Source organism: Tiliqua scincoides, chromosome 1, assembly GCF_035046505.1.
Source record: "Tiliqua scincoides isolate rTilSci1 chromosome 1, rTilSci1.hap2, whole genome shotgun sequence".
NCBI lineage: Eukaryota > Metazoa > Chordata > Lepidosauria > Squamata > Scincidae > Tiliqua > Tiliqua scincoides.
Window position 1 is genome coordinate 115,332,775 of NC_089821.1, and position 18,516 is coordinate 115,351,290.

Here is an 18,516-nt window from a genome sequence, read left to right on the forward strand (position 1 = left end):
CCAATGTGTAATGTGTAGTTCAGACATTGATATGGTATGTGAAAGCACACACAACAGGCAAACATCTAAGGCCCATATAGGAAAGTGGTTAGTGTGCTGGACTTGGAATAAGGAGTCTTGGGTTCCAATTCCCACTCAGTCATGAATCTCCCTGGATAACACTGGGCCTGTCATAGTCTCTCATTAAATCTACTTCGTCTTGTTGGGAAGAAAATAGTGAGATAACCCATGTATACTACAATGACCTTCTTGGGGCAATGGCCAATGGAATTGTATCCTGGAGGGTACAAATGTGATTAATAACAACATTGGCTTCTGTGAATCAGGACTATTTTCTATAATAGGGTGCAGTATGTAGTAGTGGCCATAGTACCTAGTGGTGGCCATAGTAGGGCTCTTTCTTCCACATCTTGCCAACTGTCCTCTTGCCAACATCCTCTGCATTTTGTCCGCCCTGTCCATGAAACAACAAAATGAAATGGGGTTGTTGAAGAAACACCACATTACTTTTGGTTTTTCCTGACATATGTCCATTCTGTTCATTTAATGTTATCTAGAAGAACATTTTTGACAGCCTCGACCATCTCATTTCAACAGGAAAGGCCTCTTTTCACTTCAATCCCTTCAGTGAAGGATAGCAAAGTCATTGCTAGAGACAACCAGCATTAAGATTTGAAAATGTAGGAAATGAAGTTTTAATGTGCTACATAACTTTCTCAATATGAAATCCCCACTTTCTTTTGCATTTTGTGAAATGTCTTGCAGATGTTCAAGGACTTGTAATTTATTTACACAGTTGCTGGCAAGTCATCCTAGGCACTCTTTAACATATAAAATTGTATGAAGCCATTCTAATGGGGGGCATTGTGAGTAAGGAAAAAACTTAGCATGGGTACAGAAACAGACCATTCATCTTTGACATTTTATAAAGGTTCAGAGCTTGTGCACTAAGACCATAACTACAGTTAGGTTATGGCCACTGAAATATGTGGGCATAGACCCATCAAACTCTTTGCTGGATTGTGGACAATCTGTTTTCTGTGATATTTATGCTCACCTCTTTCCCCACATGATCATTTTGCCCTGGAATTGTAGCTATCATGCCTAAATGAAGGTAGCAGGAACAAGACATTGGCTGACTGAATCAGATCCATGCCTCCAATTCATGTTTTTTTTTTTAATGAATTATAAAATCGGCCACAAATATAAAGGGGAAATCTTCTATAATCTGGAAAGCTCCAGGTTCTTTCCATCATGATTCTTCAGGCCTTTGTGGCCTTAGTTGCCTTATGCAGAATCAGATCTTTGGTCTATTGAGTTCAGTATTATTTACACTGACTTGCTGCGGAACACAGAGTTCAGGAAGGGGTTTTCTCTAGCTTCATTTATGGAAACACCAGGAACTGAATCCGGGATGTTCTGAATGCAAAGCATGTACTGTACAGAAGGAGCCTGAAACTTACTTGAGAGTCAACCATACTGAACACAGTGGTACTTACTGCTGAGTAAACATTGTTAGGATTGCACAGTAGTGGACCTGCCATTTACTGAAAGGGGCAAATGCTCCAGGTGCGGAGCCTCACACGCCTCTAGGACCACATGAAAGCCTCTCTAGGGCTCCTGACACAGTCGGAAACTGTGCTTCCGGTTTGCCAGAAGCACAGTTTAAGAGCCCAAGAAAGCTTCAGTTGGCCTCCCTGGCGTGTCCTGGAGTCACGCAAGGCTCTGTGTGCTCCAGGTAAGTCGGGGGGGTGGATTTGCATGGGGGGGCAGTGGCATCCCACCTGAGGGTTAGAGCTGGGGAGGTCTGCCACTGGGATTGCACTGTCAATCGCCTCATGATGGAGCCTCACTGCTCTTTGGTGAATTACATCTTGCCATTACTTACACACAGGTTTGTTATCTACTTGTAAGTACAGATGATAGCCCCTGATACAGTAACCTTGGGGTAATGAGTGAATCATGCACAAGGCTTCAGTCTTATATGTACAGACAGCCTGTGTTTTAAAAAATGCCGTTCTTTCAGCTATAACTTCAGAAATAGGCAAGGCCTGATTCTATCCAACTTTCCTACAGTGATGTAGCTGTGCCAACAGGGCATGTGCTGCCTCCTGCAGTGTGTATGTGTGTGTGTGGGGGGGGCAATCACAGAGGCCTCCTCAAGGGAAGAGAGTGTTTGTTCCTTTATCTCAGGGCTGCATTGTGGCTACTCCTGCACTGGAAAGTTGGATAGAATTGGCCCTCAGTCTGCATTATTAATACTTCTGCATGTCCTTTGCCAGTACCGGAACGCAATTTAGCTTTGCAGAGCGTTTTTCATGTTGAAAAAAAATCTTTATATGCAACGCACACAGCATTATGTCATAGCAAAGTGACAGGGATCTGCATCTTAACATAGCAGGGGTTTCTTGAATTGACAGATCAACTCAGATGTAGGGTTCTCTTGGAAAAATGTATTTAATACTTTCATTCTGCCAAAAGCCACAAAGATTTGTAGCACAGCATTTCCAGTTTAGTCTTTCACTGATTTAACAATATCCAGAAAGTCTGAGACAAGGCTGAAAGTCATTATAACCAGATGTCTGTGTAAAGTCATCTTCCAGTGGGTAAATAATGCCACCTACTGGCTTTTGAGTGAATGACAATGCTCCAAGGCATTTCAATGTTGAGTCTGACACTATTGGATGATTTCTGCGTCTGATTACATGAATTTAAAGAAAATTGCTATTTTTAAAATGCATTTCATTAAGAGAAATAATTGACTTTTCTGAATCTGACAACCTTGTTTTATCAGTAAACAGTAATCCCCTCCCAGCAGTTTCTTGCAGGTAGAGTAGCTCACAGCCCCTCAAGGGCCTTCTTTTTAGAGGAGATGACCACTTTTCATCCAAGCAGCAATTATGAATGTGGAACTGCCCTCCACTGAGAGGCACACACAAGGTTCTGTACATGGCTGACTACGGCTGCAATTCTATACACACTTTCTCAGAAGTAAGACCCATTGAAGACAATGGGATTTAGCTCTGAGTAGACATGCCTGGGCTTGCATTTCACATTTGACACATGATTTTCACATTGTATACTGTATTGTCTGAATCAATCCTGGTTTTTTTCTTCAATTAAACGTGTCTTTCAATTGAGCAATGTGATACAATACACCACTACTTTAACCATGTTTGTTCAGAAACGTTGCCCACCAAATTTAATGAGATAGATGGACTTTGGGCTTCACCGTTAATCTTCATAGCAGCTCAGTGCCATTATGCCTATTTCTAGATGAAGACTAAGTCAAAGTTATGAGACTATGGGCACAATCCTAACCCACTTTCCAGCACCGACATAAGGGCAATGCAGCTCCGAGGTAAGGGAACAAACATCCCCTTACTTTGAGGAGGCCTCAGTAATTCCCACCCAACTGCAGGATGCAGCACATGCCCCATTGGCATCGCTATGCCAGTGCTGGAAAATTGGTTAGGATTTCAGCCTATAGTTCATCCAGGAGAAACATTTGTGGTTGGGCTGGGATCTGAACCAGGAGACGGCCACTTTAAGTCCAGCATTTTATCCTCTGGACAACACTGGCAAGGTCTGGATTCATGGCAGTATGCCATGCATCTCTGAGGAAAGAAGGTGTGGCCTTTATGTTTCCTGCAGAGAATGTAATAAGGCAATTTTGATTTAAAAGATCATGAACTACATTGAAATGGGAAAGATAAAGCATTGGTCCTATTTTTTTTTTATTACTAGATTTATAACCAGAAAACCAAAGGTGTCACATAATAATCTAATGCTAATCAGGAATAAAGATTCTTAATTAATGCCATTCTTTAGCATGAAAATAAGCTGTTCCATTCTCCTCCTCCTCCTCTTTTAATACTGAATACATTTTATAAGGTTTTTGTCCTTGCTGCTGTTATGTTCACAGGCTTTCATTCTAGTCGTTTGTATACATGTGTGTTTCATTTGTTTCTACAAAAATAAAAATTAAGTTTGGGTTCATGTACCTTTGTAAAAATGGCAGTGGACAAGTTGAAAAAATAAAATGTCAAATGGAAAACAGCAAGATGATTCCATGCCAAGGCTGTAATCTTCGAATTATATGCAAATTCATGCACATGATTTCTAACTGGGGGGGCATCAGGGGTTAGCCATTTCAGGCTGAGACTCTTCTCTGAAGACTCAGCTGGGTGGATCAACTCTTGTTAGTCCTGGGGGCAGTGCTAGTAGTGTCCAGTGTGCCATCGGGGGAGATTAGGACTTTGTCTTAGAGTTCCCAGGAATCTGGCACTGGCAACATTGCTAACAATAGTATCAGTATAGACACAAATGTAAATGTGTAGGTATGTAGACTATATATCCCTATGCTTGGCCCAGATTTCTCCATATGTCACACTTTATGTATGCCTGATCCTGGAACAGAACATCTGTGCTGCAGATTTTCCATCTAATGTTTGCTGCATTTTTCCAGCAGCAAACTGGAGGAAAATACGGTATGAAAACTTAAGAGATCATTATTCTAAACTCTTATGACAGGTCTGCTGTGTCAATTCAGGTGTCAAAGTACATTTTCAGCATCCTTAAGGAACCCATCTGCTACAGACTTTGAAAGTATGAGTATCACCATGTTGTAGAATTATGTATATTCCAATATTGGATGGTCAACATTCTTAGATCTGAGAAACAGCCATGATGTTATGACTAAGTCTCACCAGGTGGGAAATCGAAAATCCTGTGCCCTGTGTAAATCAAATTGATTCACAGAACTGGGGGGGGGGGTTGTGAATGAAAACATATAGAGTGTTGTTAGGTAGCATAAGCACTTCTGTTGCCTCATCTCTATGATTCCTAAATGTATATCTCTTCCAAATTTTGGTGGATTTCTTACCTTTTTTCCCTTCAGATACCCCACTCCCCTGTAAATCCCTGCTCCACATGCCATCCTTTTCCTGATGATCCCCTGATCATCGGAACCAAAGACTCAAGGGACCACTGGTGGCCGCAAAGGGGAGGAGGGGAAATACGTAGACACAGTTTTTAGTATTAAAGTAAATTTGATTTCCTAAAAAATATGGTGCAAGTATTATACTGGGTTCAGAGAAGCACAAGTGAAATTTACTTTAATATTAAAAACTGCTGCACATGCACACAGAGAGTCAAGCAGTGGTCTATTTGCTGGGCCCCACCCCGACATAAGACAAGGTAAAACATAGCAACACCTGTTTGGTTCAGTCTGGGGGCTGTCCTTCCTCAACATTTTTCACCTTGGGCTGCTGATTTTTACCATTCTGGGCTCAGTCACATTGCACCCATCGCATCCTCACTTCAGATAGTCTGAGATTCTGGAATTTTTGCATTTCACCTGATTGGCCTTTGGCGAGGGGTGTTTTCACCTACCCCAGACCGTCTTTCATTGGTGGGTTTTAGCCAGGCATAGTGCAGGACTGGGAGTAGGGACTAGGTGTGCATCCTCAGGTATGCAAGGACCAGAGGGGAAGCCAGTTCTTGTCTTCAGAGGCAGTCTGGCTTGGGGATGCTGGCTGACAACCCTAAGGGCCTGAATTGCAAATTCCATCCTAAATGCTTTCCAGCTTGGGCTGAGATGACCAATTTGGCTGCCTTGACCCCCTTTCCAGAGGCTGGTGGGGAAAATCAGAAGTTGTCTGCACCAATCTCTGATTGGAGCCAGAGTGCTAATGCCTAGTGGGGCATGTGAACAGTTGCATCTGACTTCCTCAGGTTAGGTGCCCACACTAAAGGGGGAAGGAGCTCCTTAATTCAGAATCTGCTGCAGGATTTGAACTGTATTCTTTAAGCAATAAAGTGGACCAGTTTCTAACAATAATATCTTTGTCTGATCTAATTTGTGATGGGTGCCCGAGCAATGTGAGAGCTGATCCAAACCCCAACTTTAAAAAACAAATACCACCCTGCGCTCTTTGTTTCTGCCAAGTATTATTTTGAATAAAAGCCTTTGTTTTGCACAAACTACTCTAAACTTTAACATTATAAAATAAGAATGTAATGATAAACCTCACAGATTTCTCACATTTATTTTTCTGATGTTCATCAAACACCTAATATTTGGGTTTGCTTTCCTTTTTTTTTTTTTGCCAGTTGATGAGATAATATGCACCCATCTTGGCCAAGTGTACGCTGATAGAGATGTCTGGAAACCAGAGCCATGTCAAATCTGCGTCTGTGACTCAGGAGATGTTCTTTGTGATGACATCATTTGCAATGACAATATGCTAGATTGCCCCCATCCGGAGATTGCATTTGGAGAATGTTGCCCCGTCTGTCCACCGACACGTGCACCTGTAAGAGCCTGCTTCAGATGACCATGTTTTAGAGCTGCCTGTGTTGCTATGTTGCTATTGCTTTCAGGTCAACTCTCAAAGGACTTCAGAGATGTGCTTCACATGTCTGGAAGCTGGGAAGGAGCCAAGCGCAGCCCGAGTCTGGTCACAGCTGTTGTTAATGTTAGCCAGTTAATAAACACTGTTAGTGTTAGCTCAATTAATAAATACTGTTGCTTAGTGGTCATCTTGTCTCGGAGGCCATTTCCTGATCTTGAGCCATTTCTGCCCAATGTTGCATATATGCAATAGGGATCAAATGTGTACACCTGTGAGCTGGGCAGAACTGGGTTAAAGAATACTGCTGATCAACACCAGCTGCATCTTAATTAGAACCAGTTTCATCCTATTGGCTTCAAAAAGGTAGATTGGCCCTATGTATTATCTGGGATTGAACCGATTTCTTGATCAAGCTACCCACTACTGTGCTATTGATTAGCAAGTGCTCAGAGCACGTCTTTATATCATTTCTCTCATCAGAATTTTCAGGCACTCTTGCAGAATATGTGTTATGAAATGCTAGGCAGATCTAATTATGTAAGGAGAAAAAGAAAAAAAATAATAATCTAAAGCATTTCCAAGCCATCCGGAAGATCATTTCATGGAGGTCCTGGAAGGTTAATTTTCTTCCCCGTTTCCATTGAGCAGGGACCTCTGCACTTCCTGAGCTGATAAAGGGTTAGGCTCGGAAGGGCCAAAACACACTGCAAAAGATTGTTTTTGCAATTCTCCCCAGCCAAAAGTCAACAAGGAAGTCTCACAGCCATCGCCCCAGAAAGTCTGTTCCCACTAGGCACCCAGAGATGCCGCAAACTGTTATAAGCCGAGAAAAACTGTTGGGGTTTTGTTGTTCTCTCAAATACAAATAAAACCTGGCAACTCTCATGGATATCTGCTTAGGCCAAAAAGATTGGATCCAAAGAACACTAAGCACCATCCCAAGAGAAAGTTCTTTTTGCAACTGACGTTGCCAAATGTAAATTTCAACTGGAACTTTTCCATGGTGTGTAAATGCTTTGAACCAAGTGCATGTTAAACACCAGCTTTCCATCAGATGCATCTGGTTCAAGAAGGAAATTTTTTAAAAAATGAAGAATTCTCCATTTTATCTAAACCTACATATTATTTTTGCCCATCCCCCCCCCCCATTTTTTGGCTATGTGACCTGTTCTGAAAACATTTTGTTGAAAATGCATCATCATCATTTTTCATCATCTTCATCATCATAACAACAACAAAATAGCTTTTATTATCTACCTATTGGCCAACTCAACTCTCACATGTTTTTAAAAATTGCACTATTTCCTTATGGTAATTGTATATTACCAATAATAAATAATACAAAGGAGTGTTCTTTATTCTTTAAATTCTTCTATTCTATTCTGTCTGTTAAAATATATGGAGTGGGCAAGAACAAATTAAATAAAATATCACACACACACACACACCCTTGCACCAGTATAAGGAACTTCTTGCTTGTAGAAAACAGGATCCAACCTATAGTGTGAGTAGGGCTTTCCTCAGTTTTTAACAAACCTTACTATAAAAGAATTATCTTGCACTAAAGTGTAGCTATAGTAAATGACTCTGATCTAGACGGTACTCCCCTAACTTTATGGGCAGACTACATATGGATTCCTAGAGTGTTATGGGTGCAGTTACAGAAGATAAAAAAGGATCATCAAAGGGTCAAAAGGAGTCATCGAAGTTGGTGTGCAGACTCAGTCTAAGATACTGTTACCCTTTTGTGAAATGTGAACAGTACATAATATCTGTTCACCGCCCATCATCCTCAATCAAGACTAATGCTTAATGCTTAACTCCCTGATCCAGTTCCTGCTTGCTGGAAGCTAATCAGAAGGCAGTGGACTTCCCCTTTTACTTTTCTCTTCCCTTGCAGTCCTTTTAATCAAAGCAGGACATGAGGAACATGCTAGAGAAAAGGGGGTAGGAGGCAGGCTTCCACATGGTGGGCAAGGGACACATGGTGGCAGGGGCATTGCAGGGCAGATCACCTTCCTCTTCCCCTGTTCTAGATTAATCATTGATCTGCACCAGCATAAGGCAGTTTCCTGTGCTCCTAACCACCACCTGAGCTAATACAAATTCATTTACTAGCTTGGGGATGGAGAGAATGGGTCTAGTTGTGGAAGGTGTTGGAGTAGGCTGTAGATTCCCTGTCATATTGAAAAGTCTGGTTAATACCTTATCCCATATATTTGTTTTGTTTGCATTGACATTATTCTCCTTTACTTACTTCTGCTTTTATTTTTGAAGGGTCCTGCTCCATCTGGTCCACCTTACTCTCTAGGTCCCAAGGGTGATCCTGTAAGTTAAAGAAAATGTGTCAAGGGATGTTTTGATGCCTCAGTGATGATTTTAAAAATTCCCAGCGTACTTTGATGCTCAGTACTGTTAATGCAAGGCTAGAGAGTCACTTCTGACACTGGGCTAGTTTCAGACACCTTCCCATTCATTTTACTTTCAAAGGCTTTGTTCTCACTAAGAGAAGGCTGTACCACTTCAGCAGGAGACCCATCTAACTGAATGCTCCTCTGCACAAATATTCCTTACACAAGATGTCCAAGAGAAGTCGAACTCTTCTCCGTAACACTGAATTTTCCGAGTGCAGCCAATGTTTTTGAAGGAAGACAGGCACTTATAACTGTATGACCCCTGCCCCCACCTATATTCTGAAATTGTATAGGCCATACAAATTCTTATTACCTTATTGGAAACAATGCCAAAGATATTGTTCCTTTAGAGGCTAATACACAGTTGGTAATAAGAAGTTATTGGCACGGGGTAGAAGATTATAGGGAGAGAATGCAGAATTTCATATCAATGAGTTTAGGCTGGCAAAAGAGTTGGCAAATAAGAGTTATGAATGCCTTATGACAGAACCAGGATGTAAGGAGAACCAAGATGAGGGAAATTGTATGGCTCTCAAGGAAGAGACGTACACATGAGAGTGGGTGGAGGATGGATGGATTAGAGAAGGGCTGACCTTCCTTTTGGCCACTCGCCATCCCAATTTCCTTCTCAGATTGTCAGGTCAGAGTTCTGTCCTTTGTTGTTGTTTTTTCCAGGGGAGTTTGCAAAGATCTTTGACTTTGGAGACTATTTTAACTGCTGAAAGCTAGAGGGGAAAAAGTGACAGCAGAAAGAAGAATGTCAAATGGAGTTTTAACAGGCATTGAGAGAGTAATGGTGGGGGAATCATAACAAGAGAAGAGAGGCTAACAAATGAGTATGCCTTACTGTCATGGCTCCCCCTTGATTTGGGATATTGTAGGAGTGAGGAATGAGGCAGCAGTGCCTTGGATTTTTCATTCCTGCTCTTATGTTTTTACAAAGCTTACTGTTTTCAGAGGCCAAGCAAGCCTGATTTCAGCTTGATTTGGGGCCTGTTAGATCTGATCAGCATTTGAGGTATGGGTAGCTCAGAGCAGTTCAGATATGACAGCCAAGTAGGGAAACTGGATGAGAGGGTGACTTGCTCATCAATTTATTAGATTTCATGCTGCATTTCACATGCAATATGCCATTTGAGCACTTTCCCATTGTAATGTGGGTGTGGCTGGTTTCTGCACATGAAGCTCACACATTTCACCATAAGGGAAGGTACATGAATTTCTGCTTTGAATGTTTCACCCAAGTGCCATTTTCCAACTATTTTCCTCCATAGTCCTTAGAAACGCATGTGGGCCACATGTACATAAGCAGCAATAGGTTGCTTGAAATCTGTGGTTAGTATTATTCCCTAAACTTAACTATCAAAGGAACAGTGTGAATGGATGTAAACAGAGGAATCATAGCAATCTTTAATTAAAAGCCCATGAAACATCATTATCCTGTCAAAACCAGGATCCCAGTTTAGATGGACCACTATCAGTAGTTAATACAATTATCAGCGGGTGTCTATCTTTCTGTCTATCCCTGTAACAGTGAGAAAAGGATTGGGTATATGATGCATAGTTTTCAGATTTTTTTAAAAAATTAATTTATAATTTTAACAATGTTCAGGGCCCACCTGGGACTCCTGGAAGTAACGGTTCACCTGGTCCACCTGGTCAGCCAGGTCTTCCTGGAACTCCTGGCGCCCCTGGAGTCTGTCAAAATTGCCCTACTGAAGGAGTAGGACAAGTAAGTACTTTTTTTTGTTTTGCTTTGAATGTTTTCTATGTGGGCTGGACTTCAGCACATACATGCCACGAAAGAGACATGTTGCTCTGTTCTTTCACAGAATAGTGTTTTGATGTCACAGGTCAATGTGGAAGATGTAGGAGGGTGTGCAAGTGACCTGTAGGTCATTTCCTGCAGAGTCAGAAAGGGGTGCCAGCAATATGATGTCACTCAGTAGTTCTCAAACTTTTTAGCACTGGGACCCACTTTTTAGAATGACAATCTGTTGGGACCCACAGGAAGTGATGTCATTACCCTGAAAGTGATGTCATGGCCAGGAGTGGTAACATCATTTTAGGCTTCAAACCTAAGCTGCAATCAGCCAGAATTCCCATTACGCAACACACTCATGCTGTTATTTTACATAGCTTGGAATTCCAAAATTCCAGTTCAGAAGTCAAAACCAAACGCAAAAGTGGATCCTTCTCCAAGCACACAGCCCTCCCCTATTTCCGGTCTCCTATCTTCCCGTCTATTCAGGGCAAAGCACCATGCCTCTCTCCCAATGGGAGCCTCCCTGCCCAGCAGCTCTGTACCCTGCATTTTCAATGGTGGCTGAACTAGTTGCAACACAACCCATTTGAAATTGCTAGCAGCCCACCTAGTGGGTCCCAGCCCACAGTTTGAGAAATGCTATTGCTCCTAAATTTGATCCAAATTCAGTACACTGGGATTGGTGTAAATGTAACATTTAAATTCAGCATTTAACATTGGAATGAAAGTTGTCTCCCATGCTAAAATGTTTGTAACTGAATTTTTCTCACAGGAATCCTATTTCAATTTTCCTCCTTCCCAAAAACACTTCTATCCGTTTCAGTATCAGATGACCAACCAGCAGCACTTTTACACAGCCCTTCATGCTGAACCTACTGTGGTACAGCCCTGCCATGAAGATGTGCTATGAAGCTATGACTTTGTTAACTGAAAGAATGTTATTTCATCCCTATTATAAGTAACTGCTTTAGAAATATGAGCTCAAATTTTCATATAGATTTCACTCATCTAGAACTTCTTTCCCCTTCCGCTGGACCAACCCATTCAACAAATGCATTATTTTTGACTGTTAGCTTTCATTTCCTGCCAAAGCCTTCTGTCAGTTTTCCTTGCAACTACGACAGTTTCTACATCTTCCACCCAAAGTTTGTATTCACTTCCTGTGTCCAACATACCAACATATAATCCCTGCAGAAATTGGATGTGGAGCCCATTCTGTCACATATACTGTCTTCCTCTTCCAAACTGCATCTATCCCTACATGAGATAAGAGGAATTGGACAAAATATGTATATCTTCAACTGTCTGGGAGCTGAATTTTGGCAGCTACAAGACACATTTAAGTTCCCAATCCACATTTTGGCTAGATCTGACAGAGCAATAGGACTGCAATGCTATGAAGGAAGTTAATTGTGAGCCCAATCCTATTCAGGATTGGATGGTTAGAGGGAGGGATCTACAACAGCAGATGAGGTTTCTGCTGTCATGAAATGGCTGCCAACACAGCATTCCGTTGGTGGCCATTTTGGGAGTGCTACTGCAAGACGTGGCAGCACTCTGCATCCATTGCCGGTTCCTTCCACAGCAGGTAAGGCAACAGCAGGGGTGGGGAGAAGGAGAGGAATAAGAGTGGGGAGGATGTGGGAGAGAGGATCTGGTGGCAATGGTGCTCACTGGATCCTATTCCCTCTTTGAGCAACCTCCCCACCCTTTCCTATTCCTTGTGTAGCACAATTTGTGCCAGTCACAGAGCTGGCACATGTCTAAGGAGACCCATTGTATAGTGAGATGCTTATGGAGAGGTAAGGAGAAATAATTCCCCTTTCCCCTCTGAAGCCTCCCAGCCAATCCCCCTCCCCCATACAGCACAGTCATTTTTGGAGTGGCTACATTGGCGGGAGGGTAGGATTGGGCTCTATGTCTTCTTTATTAAGTTAAGAGGCATGAGGATGGGTCATATAGAATTCAAGATGGAGCAACTTTTCAAATATGAACTATTGTCAGTAGAGCTACGGACAACAGGACTCCGCTATTCCTTATGTGTTTGATGTGCCCGCAGTCCCAGTATTGCATACCTGTTTGCTTATTCATAGTGGACACTTTCTGATTGTTTTAATCACAGGGTTATCCACAGTGGGATCCAAGCTATGATGTCAAGTCTGGTGGTGGAGGACCTTACGCTATACAACCTGTAAGATTATAACAACACTGTTTCTCTTCTAGTTGTTAAGTGCATTTTGAAATTAATTATTTTTTTTCATGTGCAGATCCTCTCTTGAAAAAATATCATTCATTTACTGTCTAGGAACTGAACAGATTTTAAAGCAGCATTTTTCTAAAAGCCTTACTCTGTATTCCAATTTTAGAGATTTTTTTTTTAGCTTTTCAATCATTTTCCTGTATGGATGTTTTCTTGGTCTCACTTTTATTTCCCGTTTCCTTCTTTTCTTCTTAATTTTATCCCTTCCATCAGCCCTTTATATATTCTTCCTCATTCTTTATCTTTTCTTTTCCTGCTCTCATTTTTTGCTTCATGATTTCATTAATGTATCTCTTCCAGCCGTAAATATTCTATTTCTCCTTCTTTTCATTGTGCACTGTATATTTGTTCTGTATTGTCTTGTATTTCCACAATACAAATAGCTGGTAACAAATCAATGCGTCTGCCATTCTTGCACATGCAGGTCTTTCATTGCATTTATTTTTACAGCTGGATACCCCTTGGATACTCCCATGAAGGATGCTGAAATCACTAATTAGGCACAGTACAAGGTGTTTTTGGTCTCCTGTTATTTTGATGTACTGACAGCACAATCCTATCCCCCACCAATGGTGATGATGCAGTTTCACCAATGGAACATACGCTTCATTCAATGGTGGAGGAGATCAGGAAGCCTGGGAGCGGTAAGGAAAAGTATTTTTCCCTTACCTCTCTGTAGGCCTCTTTGTGGCTGATGAGTCTCCTTGGACCTACACCAGCTATGTATCTGGCATAGATCCAAGGAGCAAAAGGGGGAGGGATGGATCCAAAAAAAGGGAATAGGAACCTGGTTCATATAGGTGCTGGCAGGATGCACTTCCTCCCTCCCCTTCCCAGCCTTGAAACTCTCCCTGCAATCCCCACCCATGACATACTCCTGCCACCAACTCACCAAGAGTTGCGGAGACTCTGGGAGGCCCTGCTGCGTGCACCAGACCTCTGCCAATTTGTGGCAGCAGCCCAATGGTCTTTGCGCCACTGCAAAGGACCTTGCACTGCTGTAATGCAAGTTCTAGTAGCACAAGGCTTAATAGAATTGATATATAAAACTATGAAACATCTTCATTAAAGTTTTTATCATAGAGGAGGTATTGCCATAATTTCCTGTTTACATGCAAAGAATACAGGGAATTAATTTCTTTGTTAGTATCCAATGAACGTCTAAAGTTGTTTCTTGTGACACTACATGCTTACTCAAATGGGACATGCTCAGAAGTGCAATGCAATGCACTGGACTGTTAAAAGTGATATCTGGAAACATAGATGTTTATATATGTTTCTCTCTGTGTGTCTGTCTGTCTGTGTTCATTCCATGTGCACATCACCTTTATATTCTATGACCAACAAATATCAGTTATCACCTTTGTTATTTTCTCCATCTTCCTACTTAATCCATTTATTAATATGCCCATTAATCATCATATTCATCCATTTTGTATTCCTCACAGGTTTTTTTCTCCTTTCAGTCCATTTTTTCCATTAATTCATTCATCAATTCATTCATTCATTGTCTAATTCATTCATCCATTTTTTGTTTCATTTGCATTCTGCTTCCCCATCTGAGATTTACTGAACCAGAAAGAGAAAAGAAATACCCTTCAAGTTTATATGTTTGCTTGCTGTTTTGCTTGTGGGCTTTTTTTGTTTGAATTATGGTTATAGGTTTTTGTTTGGGGGTAGGGTTTTTGCATATATTTCAGGAATACCCAGAGCTTCTTTGGACATCAGTCACTAGCTATTATGTTTGTGGCTTAGCCATTCTTTAATTCAGGTGAGTATTTTGAATGTTTTAGCTTAAGCACAGACTGATAGTCCATTCCAGGTTCTAATCAAGATCAGAGCTGAACAAACAGGATATTTTAAATTTTTGAGGAAAATACAAAGATGGGATTATTAGGTATTTCATGTGGCCTAGGGGCACTGTGAAAAAATTACAGAGACACTGAGGGCATCATGAACCAAGAAAGTATGGGAACTCCAGGGTTAAATACAGAAAAAGAAGCTCAGCATTAAACTTTACCTTTTGCAAGTCCATTCTGCAGCTCTAGTTTTATGCTTTGGAGTTCCTGACACTCTGCTGCAGGTGCCACATATAAAAACTTGGTTCTCAATCCTAAACATACATTAAGTAGTAAGCCCCATTGAACGCAGTGGTAATGAAGCTTACTCCCAGGTAAATGTGAATAGGATTGAAGCCTTAATATGTTAGAGTCTGAAACATCACTTTTAATGTTTAATGGCATATATAATTTTGATGTTTGCATTCTGGTGCAATTTTTTTAAATTGGTGAATAAAAACCAGAATGAACTCCTACAAAGTTCATTTCAGTGAAAAAAAGAGATCTGTCCTTAAAATTGCATGACCTGCTTCCATTATTGAAATTAATGGGATAGCCTACATGTGCAACAGCATCACTGTGCATGCAGGGCTCTAGGTTGGGGTAATAAGATCTGATCACCTGTTAGTTATCATCATATCAGAGCACACCTGTATCTATTAATATACTGTTACACAGTTAGGTCTAGAATTCTATGACATCTACTGAAACTTCACTTTTCATTGGCTATGAAAATGTTATTGCGTGCTTCTTGCTAAATGAAGACAATGGTTAACTGAATAAGGCCATGCTCTTAAAGTGATAGTCCACAAGTGAGCACTTGTCAATCATATTTAGAGCTGCAAGCCATATAATAGGTACACACAGTCTTCCCATATATTTTTTTCCTTAAAATTTATATACCACCTTTCTTGGTCATCAGATTTCTCCTCAGACTTTAATTCAAGGCGGTTTACATAGGCAGGCTGTTCTAAACCCTATAGGGATTTTTACAATTGAAGAAGGTTCTGTCTTTCAAGAACCACATTTCAGATGGATCTTTTCTGGTCTGGTATCACATTCTGGCCTCCAGTTTCCTCCCACGCAGGCTGACAAGCAGCTCCTTCATCTCTCACTTGAAGGGCGGCCAAGATGCTTCTTTGCTCACACAAAGAGCAGATGGAATAACTCGGCTTGGCAGCTGCAATCAAGGTCTCGCCATTCTCTGTGCCAGTAGCCTCGAACTGGTGACCTTCAGATGTTATCTTCAGGCAAACGGAGGCTCTACCCTCAAGACCAGACCTCCTACCCATCTATATTACATCTACATGGCAGATAGAGCCAATCCTGTTCAGTGCCAAAAGTGGCAAAGTCAACACAAAAGAAGGTGCCCCTTTGCCACAAGAAATACTGTACAGTACTGCATTGTTATTTGCTTTCTGTGGAACCCATTCTTCTTGTGAGCCACCAGCATTGGGAAGCTCCCATTCAGCTGTGGCCTCCACTACTCCCAGAACAGATAACAGAGATGCTGATTTTGGTTTCAAAACCATGCAGTCAAAGCATATTCTTGTTTGTTTGTTCTTGTTTTTTTCTTGCTTAGCTCATTCATTCAGTAGACTAACACGCATTTGTTACAGCTGTCCTACTTTTGGCGTTTGCACTAATATTCTAAATAAACCTAAACTGATAGTCTTTAAAATGTATCTCTTAGATGCAACCTGGAGCTCCTGGCCCTCCTGGTCTCCCTGGTCCTGTTGGACAACCAGGTCCACCTGTAAGTAGAAGTAATTCAATAGTCTGTAACTGTTTAATGGTGTCGCATTTCATAAAGAAAATGTTGGTAGAAAGCCAAACTGGAAGTTACAGAGAAGAGTCCCACTCACAGAGCATGATCATGCCCAATTCGGGTATTTTCCCCATAGCCCCATATATCCTATCCTATTCCTGAGAGGCCCCTGCAAATCCATTCAGTAGCAATTTCTTAGAGGGCTACTGTGTGGAATAGGGGGAAAGGGTTTTGTTCACTTGCGTGAATGTCCTTCCTTACATGATTGTTAAGATAGAACCTAGCCTTTTTTTTCACTTGGAATGAGAGGGATTGCATATTTCTGACTTCCATGTGTTTGATACGAAGTCCAAAAAAGGCCTCCACTCAGTTAGTTGTTCACACAATCAGGAACCCCAAAAATGCTTCTGATTTTGTGGAGAAAGCCCTTCATAAATGGAGCTGCAGGCATAGGAGTTTTAAAAGACTTTATACTGAACATGTGAAGGTTGGGAATGTTCAGTCTTTGTTCCCTTCCTCAGCACATTCATGTAGATTCGTAAAAGATCTTATGTGATAAACTGAACCACATAGAGAAATTGAGTGGCTCCAGAATAATGCAAAGTGCTCTACCCTGTATCAGTGAGTGCCTGAAACATGAACTACTCACTGTGGATATCCTGATGGGAACCATTAAGAACATCTTTTTGCATGAGGAAACCTGCTTGCAGGATGGTGCTGCAGTATATTATACTCTCTTTTCCAAGGTGGAATCTGTGAGATTTTTTTGTTTTACTAATGTATTAAAACGTGTATATACCACCTTCCCATTACAAACAATTCCAGGTGCTCACAGTTACAAAGTTGACAACCCGTCAGTTTAAATAGAAATAAAATCACTCTAAACCTAGCCCCAAGAAACAGTCAGGATAAAGGAAAACAGTCAGGAACTAACTCAGCCATTTTCAACCACAGGTGTGCCGTGGGAATTTGGGAGAGGGTCATTTATCAATAGGACCATTGGGGGATGTGAGCCCCCATTGATAGCACAGTGTGCCTTGTCAATTGTCAAAAAGCTAATGGTGTGCCTTGACCATTTTAGTGCCTTGCCAGTGTGCCGCGAGATGAAAAAGGTTGAAAATCACTGAACTAACTGGCAATAGCAATGGGCAGTCCAATCCATTTTGGTGCAGCAGTGCCAAAATGGCAACCACTGTATCCAGCAGCCCTGCCAGAGCAGCTGAAAACTTCCTCAGGGGAAGGAGACTTTCATTCGCTTTCCCTAAAGGCAAAGGGACTGCAATGAGTCTCCTCCAGTCTGTGCTGGTTATTTTGCCAGTGCAGACTGGAGGAGCTCCACATCATGCTTTTCAGCCTGACATGGAGGATGGATAGGTCCCACCACCTCCTGTCCTGGTTGCTCCTCCACTCCACCCTGTAATGGCTGTCCTCCTACCCAAAAACCCCACAACCACCACCAGACTGTCTGCCTTACTGCTGGTGCTCCTCCAGTGTCAGCCTCCCAGCGCTGAGCCCAGCGCCGACACTCCCTGCTCTCCCAGTGCTGTAAACATGCTTTATGGCACATTTACGCCATCCAGAGCCTGTGCTGGAGCTCAGCGCTGGCAATGAGAGATGATAGGATTGGGCCCTAAGTCAGACGAAACCTTTCAGACCAAACAAAGGAGACTTCCAGCTGAAGGCAGTTCTGTAGACTCTAGAATCAGTTAGTTCTCTTTGGCTCTTTTATTTGGATGTCTTAGAAAGAATTCATAAACTGAACATGTGTTCAGATCAGTATTCATTAGTTTGTTCACTTCAACTGAAAGACCATTAATGAATTATCAAAAGCAATACATAATTTCTAAGAACTCTGATTTGTCTTGCTTTTTAGGGCCCTCATGGATACCAAGGTGCTCCTGGTGAACCCGGTCAAGCTGGCGCTCCAGTAAGTATCAATGTGCATTGTGACGTGTTGCATCTCTCACAACTTTCTCCTGGTAAATGTGTTGCCCTGTAAGAAATGGCAAGTTAACTCCTTCTTGAATTCACTGGTAGCATTCATTTTTGTTAGACACCTTACTGCAATACATGTGGAACGAAATGAAGATTTTAAAAAGCAATTTTCTCTTGAAT

At 41.6% G+C, this 18,516-nt stretch overlaps 1 protein-coding gene across 1 annotated transcript in view; it reads left to right on the forward strand.

Moving 5' to 3' along the window:
- Window positions 1-18,516, forward strand: part of COL3A1 (collagen type III alpha 1 chain) — an 89,434-nt gene that overhangs the window by 22,826 nt on the left and 48,092 nt on the right. The window contains exons 2-7 of the mRNA XM_066612003.1: window positions 6,115-6,317; window positions 8,634-8,684; window positions 10,383-10,502; window positions 12,658-12,726; window positions 16,327-16,389; window positions 18,275-18,328. Coding sequence (XP_066468100.1) covers window positions 6,115-6,317; window positions 8,634-8,684; window positions 10,383-10,502; window positions 12,658-12,726; window positions 16,327-16,389; window positions 18,275-18,328 — 560 coding nt within the window. The remainder of the gene's footprint in view (window positions 1-6,114; window positions 6,318-8,633; window positions 8,685-10,382; window positions 10,503-12,657; window positions 12,727-16,326; window positions 16,390-18,274; window positions 18,329-18,516) is intronic.